At 41.5% G+C, this 12,665-nt stretch overlaps 1 protein-coding gene across 1 annotated transcript in view; it reads right to left on the minus strand.

The window, feature by feature from the left end:
* Positions 1-906: 906 nt before the first annotated feature.
* Positions 907-12,665, minus strand: part of bsf (bicoid stability factor) — a 351,343-nt gene continuing 339,584 nt past the window's right edge. The window contains exon 21 of the mRNA XM_067153608.2: positions 907-1,113. Coding sequence (XP_067009709.2) covers positions 1,039-1,113 — 75 coding nt within the window. The 3' untranslated portion in view covers positions 907-1,038. The remainder of the gene's footprint in view (positions 1,114-12,665) is intronic.

Genomic DNA, 12,665 nt, shown 5'->3' on the forward strand with positions numbered 1-12,665 from the left:
TTCCTTTCCATTCATTGTTGAAATATTTATTGTTCCAAATCGGGTTTTGTTCTCTGATCTAACAATTGCACGAACATCAGTATTACCATCATACTGTGCAACTGTAGTCAGAGACTTGTCAGTTCCATTTTCATCCGAGCCTTTTATTATAGTTGAAAGCAAATACAAATTTACTCATCTGCTGACCTGGTAAGCCTAACGCATCTGAGGATTTTCTTTCGGGGTTTACTCCCTCTTCTCCACAAGGCAGTGGATTCCTCTTCTAATTTTCCCCAGCGAGGATGGGTTGCCTCATTCGCCATCTTCGCCATTCCGAAGGTCTCCTTCTCTGCCTAAGATGCTGTCTTCACTCATAACTCTGGGCATGGGTTCCACGTTATACCCCGTGAGACTGGATCCCTGCCTGAAATTAGCTCTCCTTCACACCGGCCTATACTGATGTGGAGGATATCCTCCCCCGCAACGTGGATGCGCCAGACAAGAATTACTCAAGTGAAGGATAGGGGAGGTGACCCTATCTCCCTTGAGCCGGGTTACTGGTTGTCTATGATGCCACAACCAAGGGCAACTACCTTGTGTATTGTCCATTTCAGTCTGGCTGGAATCCTCTGTTCATACAACATGTTGAAAACCCTTCACCGAGCATTCCAGTAAGACTGAAATCTGCTCAAGATATAATGTTCAAGACTGTTATTCACGGCAGAGCCAAGGTATTTAAAAATGTTCAACACTAGTATCTTTACTCTAATAAAGTTATAGATTGTTCATGGCACACTGTTCATAAACTCAGTTTTTGCTCACCCTAACATATCATATTAATCATATATTCTGAAAATCAATTTTTGCAATGCAGAACTTACAGTATCTTGTCTGAGTAGGAACATGAGGAATAAAAAGACAAAAAAATTTAATATATTTCACTATTATTATTATTTACAAAAATGGATAGCAAATACTTATGACTAGTGAATGAATAAACAATCTACAAACAAAGATTTACATGCACATGAAATTAAATGCAATAACATCATTTATATTCTATACTTTCTGTGCTGAAACTGGTTTACTCTCGTCATCGCTGGAACTCGAACTCGTACTACTTAGCTTTGTACCCTGCAAAGAAAATTAACAACATAAAAAAACGATACAGAGTATGCACACAATTATTCTTTATTAGCAGAAATCTGTCAAAAAACAAGCAAGGTCAGAAGAGAAAATATTTAGTGGAGGATTACCTTACATACAACATTCCTCTGGAAGTTTATTTTTTGGTAATTTTGTAACCTAAAGGGTAATGAGATCATACTTATCACTGCAACATATAATTGGTCATGGCTCAAAACTGGCTCAGGTAAATGTAGATCTACAAGTTCCACTGTTTCCTCTTGAGTTTATTGATTGTATCATATTATAAAAATGTGCTACGTGGATTGGAAACTGACGCCTCTTTAAGAGAAAATGGAATTATTGTATCAGCTGGTCTTAAGTCTACTCGATGATTGGAACTGTATCGAGCTTGCTGCTTCTTGTGCCATTTCACGTCCCTCTACCTTGGCAACCAACCGGGTAAATTTATTTCTATCCCTTGCAACTATGAAAATTTGCATTTTGGCAGTTCTTGCCGCTCCTCACGTTCCATCACTGTCCAACACTCTTCGAATTCTTTCATTTTCTTCTTCCATGTCAATACAAAATGTCAGAAAGTACTTCACTACTGAAACATTTCCACACTGAGCATAAATGTTTGATTAATTTCCGTAACATAAGAGGTGGCACACGGATGAATACTTCGGCTTGCTGAGAAACATGTGAGATCGCACACGGACGAAGGCTCCAGGCGTACACAAAAAGCACGCTCACACTGACGACATGATTGTTGCCAAGCTAAAACTTCCTCCACCACTAGCCAGCAGTTTGAGGAAAAGGTACTGAGAGGAACAGAAGCTGTTTAGCAGATTTTAACAATGCGCCAAGAATGGAAGTATTTATAATGGTGCCTGGAGTTCAACAGAATCCTCGCTGGTGTTCATTATAGTGGATTACTCACGTAGGTAACTGTCGAATACTCTCGAATACTCTTTTTATTACTCTCCTAATGATTGAACAGATAGTGATGGGTCGCCAGTTTGACATGGCCTTCAGATCGCCTTTCTTATATAACAATATTGTTCGTGAATTTTTTCAAAATTACCAGAGATCTAATTTTATAACCTCAACATACACTTAATTCATTTGACATTTAAAATATGTATGCAAAAATTCTGGTAACAAAGACCATTATTATTATTATTATTATTTGTGTATGGACCCTATTGGATCACACATTACATTTATGATTTGCCTTTCTAACAGACCATACTGCTTTCATTCTCTGGCTTTACTACCCATCTATTTATCTTGTGGCGGTAAATGTTTCTGTCCAGTATTTCTGATGTTTCTATCTGGGCCTCTTCCAGATAATTTTTAACATCTTGTATCCATGGTACGTTTTTCAGTTTTTCAGTATATGTCAAAATCTTGTGGGCAAGCCTTGATGACGATAGTCTGTGAAAGTGTCCATAGAATTTCAGTCTTCGTTTCCTGACGTCTACGGCAAGGTTGGACAGTCTTTCCGTAGCTTTGCATGATTTGAGTCCGTACCCTTCTTTTTTTTCTGGGCCAAGAATTTTCCTCCAGATCTTCCTTTCCTCCTTCAAGATGTTTTCTAGATCACCTTTATTATTGTTACCGTGTTTTAGTGGTAGGTAGAGGTGAAAGAAGGTGCGGGCGTGAACGGGTCTCAAACTACGGAATCAAAGTTAATGTAAAATTTAACAAGGTTATATTTTCTTTTTAAAATGACGACATAACAAGCATTGCAGGTACAGAGTAGTAAGTCAACAAAATGTAGGTACAATATTTACTAGATTTGGGCTCAGCGCCCTTGCTTCACCATTCGTGGGCAATCAGCCCAACCTTACTTCAAAATAAGTTTTACCAGAGGGGCAGAAAACCCCATTCATGTTCAGGAACATTTGCTCCAAATTACACTGAAAAGCCTCCACGAGGCATACAACACTCAATTTTCAAAAAAAAAGAGAGCCACTCGCTCTCAACTCTAAGCCTCTCAAAGGCCACACCAAACTCCACCTTCAAGTTGTCCTCACTGGACATAGACACAGGGGTAAAATACCCAACCTACTGAGGTCTATTAAATGAAAAGGGATAATTACATGACCTCCAAAAATAACAATTAGAGAGGAGGCGATCTGCACTCCTAATACACTTTGTTTTTAAAACCTAATTTGGCTCTAGGCCACTGATGCAAGGGCTAATCCCATACTACGGAGGTGACTTTGAAAAGAAACAAATTTACATAATGTTAAGGAAGAATAGGTTGAGAAAATAAGTTCACCTCAAAACAATATGAGTGGGAACTCGAGAGGGTTAAACACTCTCTATCCCAATACGTAGTTTAAAAGATAGAATAGATACCAGTTTCTTTACATTTTTAAGGAAGGTTACATAACGGAAAAACTTCGGACCCGCCCCGAGAGTTAAACTGCTGAGCAAGCAAGAAAAGAAGTAATTAATCGGCCATTACCTGGTTGTTGACCGCTGCCGGAGAAAGAGGCGCTACCCGCCCCCTGCTATGTACTTTACACACTGAAAGATGGAACAGAAGTGGCCCGGAGACCCTAAAATCAGCAGTTTATATCCTCTCGCGGAAGGTTCGAGGCGTTAGGGGAATGAAAACACCCTCCCACAAACTCTTTATTGGGTAGGATACAGCAACATATTCAAGTTGGGGGAAGATACCTCGGATTGGTCAGAAATTAATAAAAGAAATTCGGGATTGGTTGAATACAAAACAAGGAGAAAGAGAGGGGTATACAGCCAACTTAAACAATAACAGAAGGAAATTTAACAACAAACAAACTTTTGAAATAAAATTTCTCAAAAAACAAACCAGTTCTTTCACTCCGCACTAGGGTGCACTATTGTTGATCTTCAGTAGTGTCCTCTAGAAGAGAAAGTTCACACTTCTTACTACAAGCAAAACAAAAATACGTCGAAAATGACACAGTTCAAAAACTCCAAAATTTCCAGGTAGTGACATCTTCTGAGAAACTTGAAAATTAATACCATCAATAAAGTTCAGACTTCCTCCAGCAGAGGAGTTTCAACAGGCGCAACTTTTAAATTAGCGGCGTGGAGGTGTACCGCCCGGTACAGACCTCCCCCCCCAAAAGTTCCTCCAGGGGTGACACATGAAATTTGTTTGAAAACAAGGTCCAAGTTTTGATGTAGATATGGAGATTAATTGCCGAAAAATTTATAAGATTTTCTTAATGTGGTTTGATTCAGTTTCAAAATTTTGTTGTGACTGGAGAAGTAAAGTTTTTATGTTTGTAGAAGTTGAATTGAGAAGGAAAACTTTAGTTTTAAAATCGAGGAAAAATTTTCTAAGTCCACCAGATTTTGTTGTTGAATTCCCAAGTGTAGTCATCGCTTATAGTAACTGTCCATGTAGTTGATGGTAATTAAGTGGGATGGACAAACCGACCGTTGCAGCTTGCGTCCAAAGGAGGCCGCTCGGACCCCTCAAGTACCCTGAGATACCGCTCGCCCGCACTATGAGGGGAGCAGTGGTGTTGAAACACGCCGCGCCCGCGGTGAACATATACAGGCTGCGGGCAAGTAGCAGGTCGTGCGCCGCACATCAGCCTTGGCCGGGAGGAGAGCTCCAGTTCGCCGTGCACATGTCGTCCTCGCTGGGGTCGAGGGGGCCCTTCCTCAAGCCCAGTCGCGGCACGGCGCCACGCGGCTGCGGGGGCACTGAAACATTAAAACTAGGCGGCAGAATTGTTGGACCATCATCATTTTTTTGAGGGCACAGGCTTGGTGGAGAGGTTGAGGGGCCAGCGGCGTGCAGATATCCATGGAGTTTAATATAAGCAAGCCACAGTGTGTATAGCAGGAGACGGGAGCGTGGTAATGGCCGTGGTAAGGACAGAATGGCAGTTTAACCGCGCGGGGAAGGTTTACAAAAACTTACATATGAAACAAAACATTATAGAAGGGGCAGAATGCCTTAAAAGTGAAAACTCAAAAAAAATATAACCTTCATATTCCTTTCACGATTATATGAAGCAAGTTGGCACAAAATTTACACTGGTTTCACCTGTGACAGGTGAACCCTAAATATCCTCTCGGTGGCTGGATTACTTAATAACAACGTAACCGGCGTAAGAAAATCGAGAATGATACAAGGCCCATGAAATCTGGGGGCAAGCTTGCCCGCGGGAACAAAGTTTTTGACCATAACTTGGTCACCTACCTTCAAAGGGGTGGGTCTCCGTCTACGATCATACCTTTCCCTAACCTTTTCATGAGACACTTTAAGATTGGCTTTAGCCTTCTTCCAAAGATCTTTAATGTTGTCCGGATCTATTGTCTCGGGTAGAATGTCGCTCAGAGACCAGAGGTTAGAGAGCGGCGTGTTGGGAACAAACTTGAACATCAAAGAGGCTAGAGTAAATTTATGTGATTCATGAACCGCCGAATTCAAAGCAAAAGCTAACCAATGCAGGGACGTATCCCACCTGGAATGATCTTCATGATGATAGGCAATAAGCGCGGACCTGAGATTACGGTTAACCCGTTCAGCCAGAGATGGTTGAGGGTAATAAGCAGAAGTAGTTACATGAGAGATGGACAAGTCGAAACAGAATTTATGAAAAAGATTAGATGTGAACGCCTTAGCATTATCAGACACAATATATTGGCACGGACCAAAAGAGGCAAAAATAGAATTTAAGCAAGTAATGGTAGACTGAGCGGTAGCCAGCTTAGTCGGAAATAACCAGGAAAATCTAGTAAAGCCATCTACGCATACAAAGATAAACTTGTTAGCATTTCCCTTAGACTGGGGGAAGGGTCCTACATAATCAATATACAGGCGTTCCATGGGGCGCGACGCTTGATGAGAAGACAAAAGGCCTACCTTGGTGGACATGGTTGGTTTACTAAGCAAACAGGGTTTGCAAGCCTTCACTAGTTCACGGATTTCACCGTCCATACCTTTCCAGATGAACATTTCACGAATCTTCTCACGAGTTTTAAAGATTCCAAGATGCCCTCCTAATGGGGTCTCATGATAATACTTGAAGATCATAGGTACAAGAACAGCTGGAACGACAACTTTCATCATCTTATCATGCCTCGATGGGCAACATAAAACACCATTCCTCAGAACATAAGGGACAACATGTTCCCCAGAAGAAAGGGTTTCCATTATCGGAGCCAGCGTCGGATCTTCACGTTGGTATTTCTCGATATCCCTAAAGAGCATGGGAGCATCAGTTAAGATGGCATTAACACCAGATAGTATGGACTCGGGGGGTGATGAACTGTCGACCGGTTCGTGGGTCTCGACGTCGTTGGAAAACATACGGCTGAGTCCATCAGCAACAATATTTTCGGTACCTCTGATATGCCTGACATCGAATTGGAAGGCAGAAATACGGATGGCCCAACGGGCTATACGACCAGTACGACGCGGCCTACCTAAGACCCAGCTTAAGGCTTGATTATCTGTCTCCAGGTCGAATTTGACATGTTCCAGATAGAGACGGAACTTCTCTAAGGCAAATAAGACTGCCAACCCTTCGAGCTCATAGATAGAATACTTGGCTTCTTGATCCGACAAGGTCCTAGATGCATAGGCGATGGGTCGCCTCCCTAGTTCAGTCTCTTGAAGAAGGACTGCAGCTACTGCTGACGACGACGCGTCGGTTTGGACGATGAATTTCTTCGAGAAATCAGGCATAGCAAGTACAGGGGCATTACAGAGAGCTAATTTAAGATCTTCAAAAGCGGCTTGTTGAGAAGGTCCCCACTCAAATTTGATGCCTTTCCTACGAAGAAGGTTTAAGGGCGCCGCTCTATTAGCGAAGTTAGGAATAAACTTCCTGAAGAAATTCACCATACCAATGAACCTGGCGATACCTTTAATGTCCTTGGGAGGTTTAAAATCACGGATGGCCTGTGTTCTAGAATGATCGACTGCTACACCATCAGGTGACACAATATGCCCTAGGAATGACATAGAGGGCTTAGCAAAGGCAACCTTGGACAACTTGACAGTTAACCCAGCCTTACGAAGGCGATCGAGGACTTCTCGCAGATGATCTAGATGTTCTTCAAAAGTCTCTGAAAATACGACATCATCCAAGTAGTGATATAAGTACTCAAATTTGATGTCGGAGAAGACCCTATCTAGTAGCCTAGTGAGTACAGCTGCTCCCGTGGGGAGCCCGAAAGGCACGCGGTTGTATTCGTATAAGTTCCAGTCCGTGGCAAACGCTGTAAGGTGTTTAGACTCTTCGGCAAGGGGAATTTGATTATAGGCCTGATTCAAGTCCAAGATAGTAAAGAACTTGGCCTTACGAAACCATGAAAAACAAGAATGAAGGTCAGGAAGGGGCACAGATTGTAACACCACCTTCCGATTGAGAGCCCTATAATCAATGACAGGCCTGAAGCCTCCTTGGGGTTTCGGGACTAGAAAAATAGGCGACGAATACGCTGACTTAGATGGCCTAATAATACCATCCTTCAACATTTGATCGATGATTTCTTTCAATGCCTTCATTTTAGGTGGAGATAGCCTATATGGTGGAAAACGGACAGGAATCGAATCCGTGACCTCAATTTTGTATTCAATAAGGTCAGTAACACCAAGAGTATCAGAGAACACCTCTGGAAAAGACTGACATAATTTACGAATACTATCAGCCTGCTCCTCAGGTAGATGTCTAAGGTCTAACAACATCTCATCCTGGGTAGGCGAAATAGAAGAACATGATACAGAATTACACGTTAGCAAGGGAATTTTATAATTGGACGCAAACTTGAATGTGCACGACTTACTCTGGAGATCGAGCACAAGACCAGTGTGAGAAATGAAGTCCGCTCCCAGTATGATGGGGCAAGACAAGTGCTTAGCCACAAACAGTTTGATTTTCCATGTAAATTTAAAAATACGAATTTTGGCATTTACAGAACCTAGAATTTCTAATGGGGATGAATTAGCCGAAACATATTGAACAGGAGATGAATCATAGTCAGGTAATTTACAAACAGACTTAAATTTTGAATACCATTGGTCCGAAATAATTGAACAAACACTACCTGAATCTAATAGAGCGGTTATAGGCTCGTTATTTAACTCAATCTTAAGAAAAGGAATAGGTGCGGGGGTATCCGCCGCAATCCTAAGACATTCTTTAGGGCATTCAAAAGATGAATTTGAAGACTGATCGTTCCCTGAATTCACAACCTTTTTGCCAGGGGCTGAGCCTTGGGAAGCAGAATTAGTCGACTCAGCCGAAGCCGCTAGTCACATTTTATTATTGGCATTGGTGGAATTTGCACCAGAAGTTGAGCAGGAGGGGGTGCTATTTGAGTTTGGGCAATTCTTGGCGATATGTGAGAAAGCCCCACATTTAAAACAGCCTTGTGATGAACCAGTCCCATTCCTTGTCCCACTCGACTTGATCAGTGGACACTTATTGCGAAGATGGTCAGGCGACCCGCAAGCATAACATTTATGGGAATTGACAGGTCGGCGCGGTGGAGGCCGAGTATTACTAAAAGAAGGTGGGGGTTCTTTCGCGACACGCAAGGAATCTGCGTATCTCGCTCCTTCCGCTGAGACGGCCAATGCTTCAAGTTCAGAGAAAGTTTGCGGGCACGCCGCGAAACACGAATATGACCTATAGGGAGGTGAAATTCCCTCTACAATAGCCTGTACAATCTGATCTTCAGGAAAATGAAGGGCAAACACCCTAGTATAAAACTTAATGTCCTGTATGAAATCAGCCAAGTTTTCATCCAAGCGCTGTACACGATAATAGTACTTCTGAATCAGAGATGACCTCGCGCGAGCAGGAATAAAATTTGCAAGCAAGTGTGCATGAAAATCTTCAATAGATGACTGTTCAGCTATGGCTCTTACTATTTTGTCAGAGAGAATACCAATTGCATAAGGATAGATAATTTGCAAAATTTGACATGGAGAAAGAGAAAACACAAGGGCATGATCCTGAAATTCAACTAGAAATCTTAAAAATGAAATTACGTCACTGGTGGTATTAACGGAAAACTTAGAGATACCTCTGAGCAACATTGCCAATGGATGAGGCAAGCTACTAAACCCGGGTGACATAGTAGGTAAAGGTTTCAATGGCAAGGAAGTTAATTCAGAACGTACATTATTTAATGAGTTACGGCGTTCAGACTCGTCCAATGGGGCAGAGGTTGTTTGAGCAGCAATGGTTTTCCTATTTGCTTCTCCCTTAGGAGGCTCATCCTCACTACCTACATTCACTGTGGTGGGTAGATCGCTTTTGGGAGGAACCTCCCCCGTTAACAATTGAGTGACCTTGCTAGACAATTCAGAAATATTTTCAAGCAGCGTACTAGCTTCCTTCCTCTGAACGTCATTCAACTTCAGAGACAACAGATCGTTAACTCTATTTGAGAAGTGATATAGCCTGGCTTGCACCCGCTTAATTTGATTAGGAGAAGGGTCATTTTCATCAAAAAAACTAACTACAGAAGCTAGCCCAGTAATATTTTCGACGATCGTGGAAAGAGAGTCGTCAACTTCTTTCTCTCCAAAGGTGGGGATGGAAATAGGCAACTCAAGGGACTCTCTTAGCTTATTTGTGTCTACTGCAACCGTGCCTCCAGATTGCACATTTCTAATAGTTAATTCATAGATTAACTCCTCTTTGCGCAAATAGTTAAGATGGAGAACATCGCGAGGGCCGGGCATGATAACAGAACAATTTTGAAAAAATCAAAAAAAATTCCAGCAACTGAGAAAATTGTTAGAGTTCGGAACAAAACAATGTTTAGCCGTCAAAAGGGGCTAAATTGAGACCCATTCAACCACGCTCTGCTACCACTTGTTACCGTGTTTTAGTGGTAGGTAGAGGTGAAAGAAGGTGCGGGCGTGAACGGGTCTCAAACTACGGAATCAAAGTTAATGTAAAATTTAACAAGGTTATATTTTCTTTTTAAAATGACGACATAACAAGCATTGCAGGTACAGAGTAGCAAGTCAACAAAATGTAGGTACAATATTTACTAGATTTGGGCTCAGCGCCCTTGCTTCACCATTCGTAGGCAATCAGCCCAACCTTACTTCAAAATAAGTTTTACCAGAGGGGCAGAAAACCCCATTCATGTTCAGGAACATTTGCTCCAAATTACACTGAAAAGCCTCCACGAGGCATACAACACTCAATTTTCAAAAAAAAAGAGAGCCACTCGCTCTCAACTCTAAGCCTCTCAAAGGCCACACCAAACTCCACCTTCAAGTTGTCCTCACTGGACATAGACACAGGGGTAAAATACCCAACCTACTGAGGTCTATTAAATGAAAAGGGGTAATTACATGACCTCCAAAAATAACAATTAGAGAGGAGGCGATCTGCACTCCTAATACACTTTGTTTTTAAAACCTAATTTGGCTCTAGGCCACTGATGCAAGGGCTAATCCCATACTACGGAGGTGACTTTAGAAAAGAAACAAATTTACATAATGTTAAGGAAGAATAGGTTGAGAAAATAAGTTCACCTCAAAACAATATGAGTGGGAACTCGAGAGGGTTAAACACTCTCTATCCCAATACGTAGTTTAAAAGATAGAATAGATACCAGTTTCTTTACATTTTTAAGGAAGGTTACATAACGGAAAAACTTCGGACCCGCCCCGAGAGTTAAACTGCTGAGCAAGCAAGAAAAGAAGTAATTAATCGGCCATTACCTGGTTGTTGACCGCTGCCGGAGAAAGAGGCGCTACCCGCCCCCTGCTATGTACTTTACACACTGAAAGATGGAACAGAAGTGGCCCGGAGACCCTAAAATCAGCAGTTTATATCCTCTCGCGGAAGGTTCGAGGCGTTAGGGGAATGAAAACACCCTCCCACAAACTCTTTATTGGGTAGGATACAGCAACATATTCAAGTTGGGGGAAGATACCTCGGATTGGTCAGAAATTAATAAAAGAAATTCGGGATTGGTTGAATACAAAACAAGGAGAAAGAGAGGGGTATACAGCCAACTTAAACAATAACAGAAGGAAATTTAACAACAAACAAACTTTTGAAATAAAATTTCTCCAAAAAAAAAAAACCAGTTCTTTCACTCCGCACTAGGGTGCACTATTGTTGATCTTCAGTAGTGTCCTCTAGAAGAGAAAGTTCACACTTCTTACTACAAGCAAAACAAAAATACGTCGAAAATGACACAGTTCAAAAACTCCAAAATTTCCAGGTAGTGACATCTTCTGAGAAACTTGAAAATTAATACCATCAATAAAGTTCAGACTTCCTCCAGCAGAGGAGTTTCAACAGGCGCAACTTTTAAATTATCCGCGTGGAGGTGTACCGCCCGGTACAATTATTAAGTACCAATATTTCACTTGCTTACAGCACTTCAGGTTTAATCACCATGTTTGATTTCTGTATGTATGGACATGCATTTCTTGTTGTAGATGTCACGGATTCTCCAATATGCTCTTTTGAGTTTATGTAATCTTTCTGTGCTTCCTTTTCCAACCCTGTTGGTTCTAGGATCTCACCGAGATATTTAAAGTACTGAACTCGTTTGATCTGCCTAGATTTTGTTTGTAATTCCTGAATGTCGAATTTAGTGCAAATAAACTTGATCTTTTCGAATGAGATTTGTAGTCCAGTCCACGACTTCAATCTGTTTGATCGCTGAAATATCACTGTCTGTTAGTATCGCTAGGTCGTCTGCGAAAGCTAAACAACTGACCTTTATGTCATCGTTCTTTCGGCCAAGTTGCATGGGTTTCCAGTGCTTCTGAACTTTCAATTCCTTCTCCCATTCTCGAATGACTTTGTCTAGAACAAGGTTGAAAAGCAATGGTGACAATCCCGTCACCCTGTTGCACGCCGGTCTTAATGACAAAGGGCTCCGATACTTCACCTATGAATTTCACTTTTGACTTCGTGTCCGTGAGTGTTGATGAGTCTTGATGTCTTTGGGTGAAGCCCTTATTCTTCTAAGATGTTAAAGAGAGACTGTCGATCGACCGAATCGTACGCTTTCTTGAAGTCGACGAAACTACAAATAATCGGAGAGCTTCGGGTTGCTCTATATTTTAATATCGTCTTCAAGTTAAAAATTTGTTCAACACAGGACCGCCCAGGTCAGACCATTAATATAATTAAAAACAATTTAAGTAAACATAAGCTTAGCCAATGTGAAATAGAAGAATTCATAGACTTACTGAAGTTTGTTTTGATTAATAACTATTTCAAATTGAATAATGCTATATATCTACAAGAAGGACTTCCTCTGGGTGCTCCTGCTTCAGGCATTCTAGCAGAGATATACTTAGACCACCTGTAGAAGCTCAATTAACAACAAAATTAGATGAACATATGTCCTATTCAGAATGGTTTCCAAAATGGAACACATTTAATGTACATGTGTTTTAGGGCTAGTGGCAAGCATTGTGTGTCCCACCCACACAACCTCTTTGACATTTTGAAAGGGGCACATGTTTTCCACATATAATGTTCACCATAGAAGTGTTCATGGGACATTGTTATGCGTGCTGGTTCTGCACAGATTGTTGAACT

This window comes from Anabrus simplex, chromosome 9, assembly GCF_040414725.1.
Source record: "Anabrus simplex isolate iqAnaSimp1 chromosome 9, ASM4041472v1, whole genome shotgun sequence".
Classification (NCBI taxonomy): Eukaryota; Metazoa; Arthropoda; class Insecta; order Orthoptera; family Tettigoniidae; genus Anabrus; species Anabrus simplex.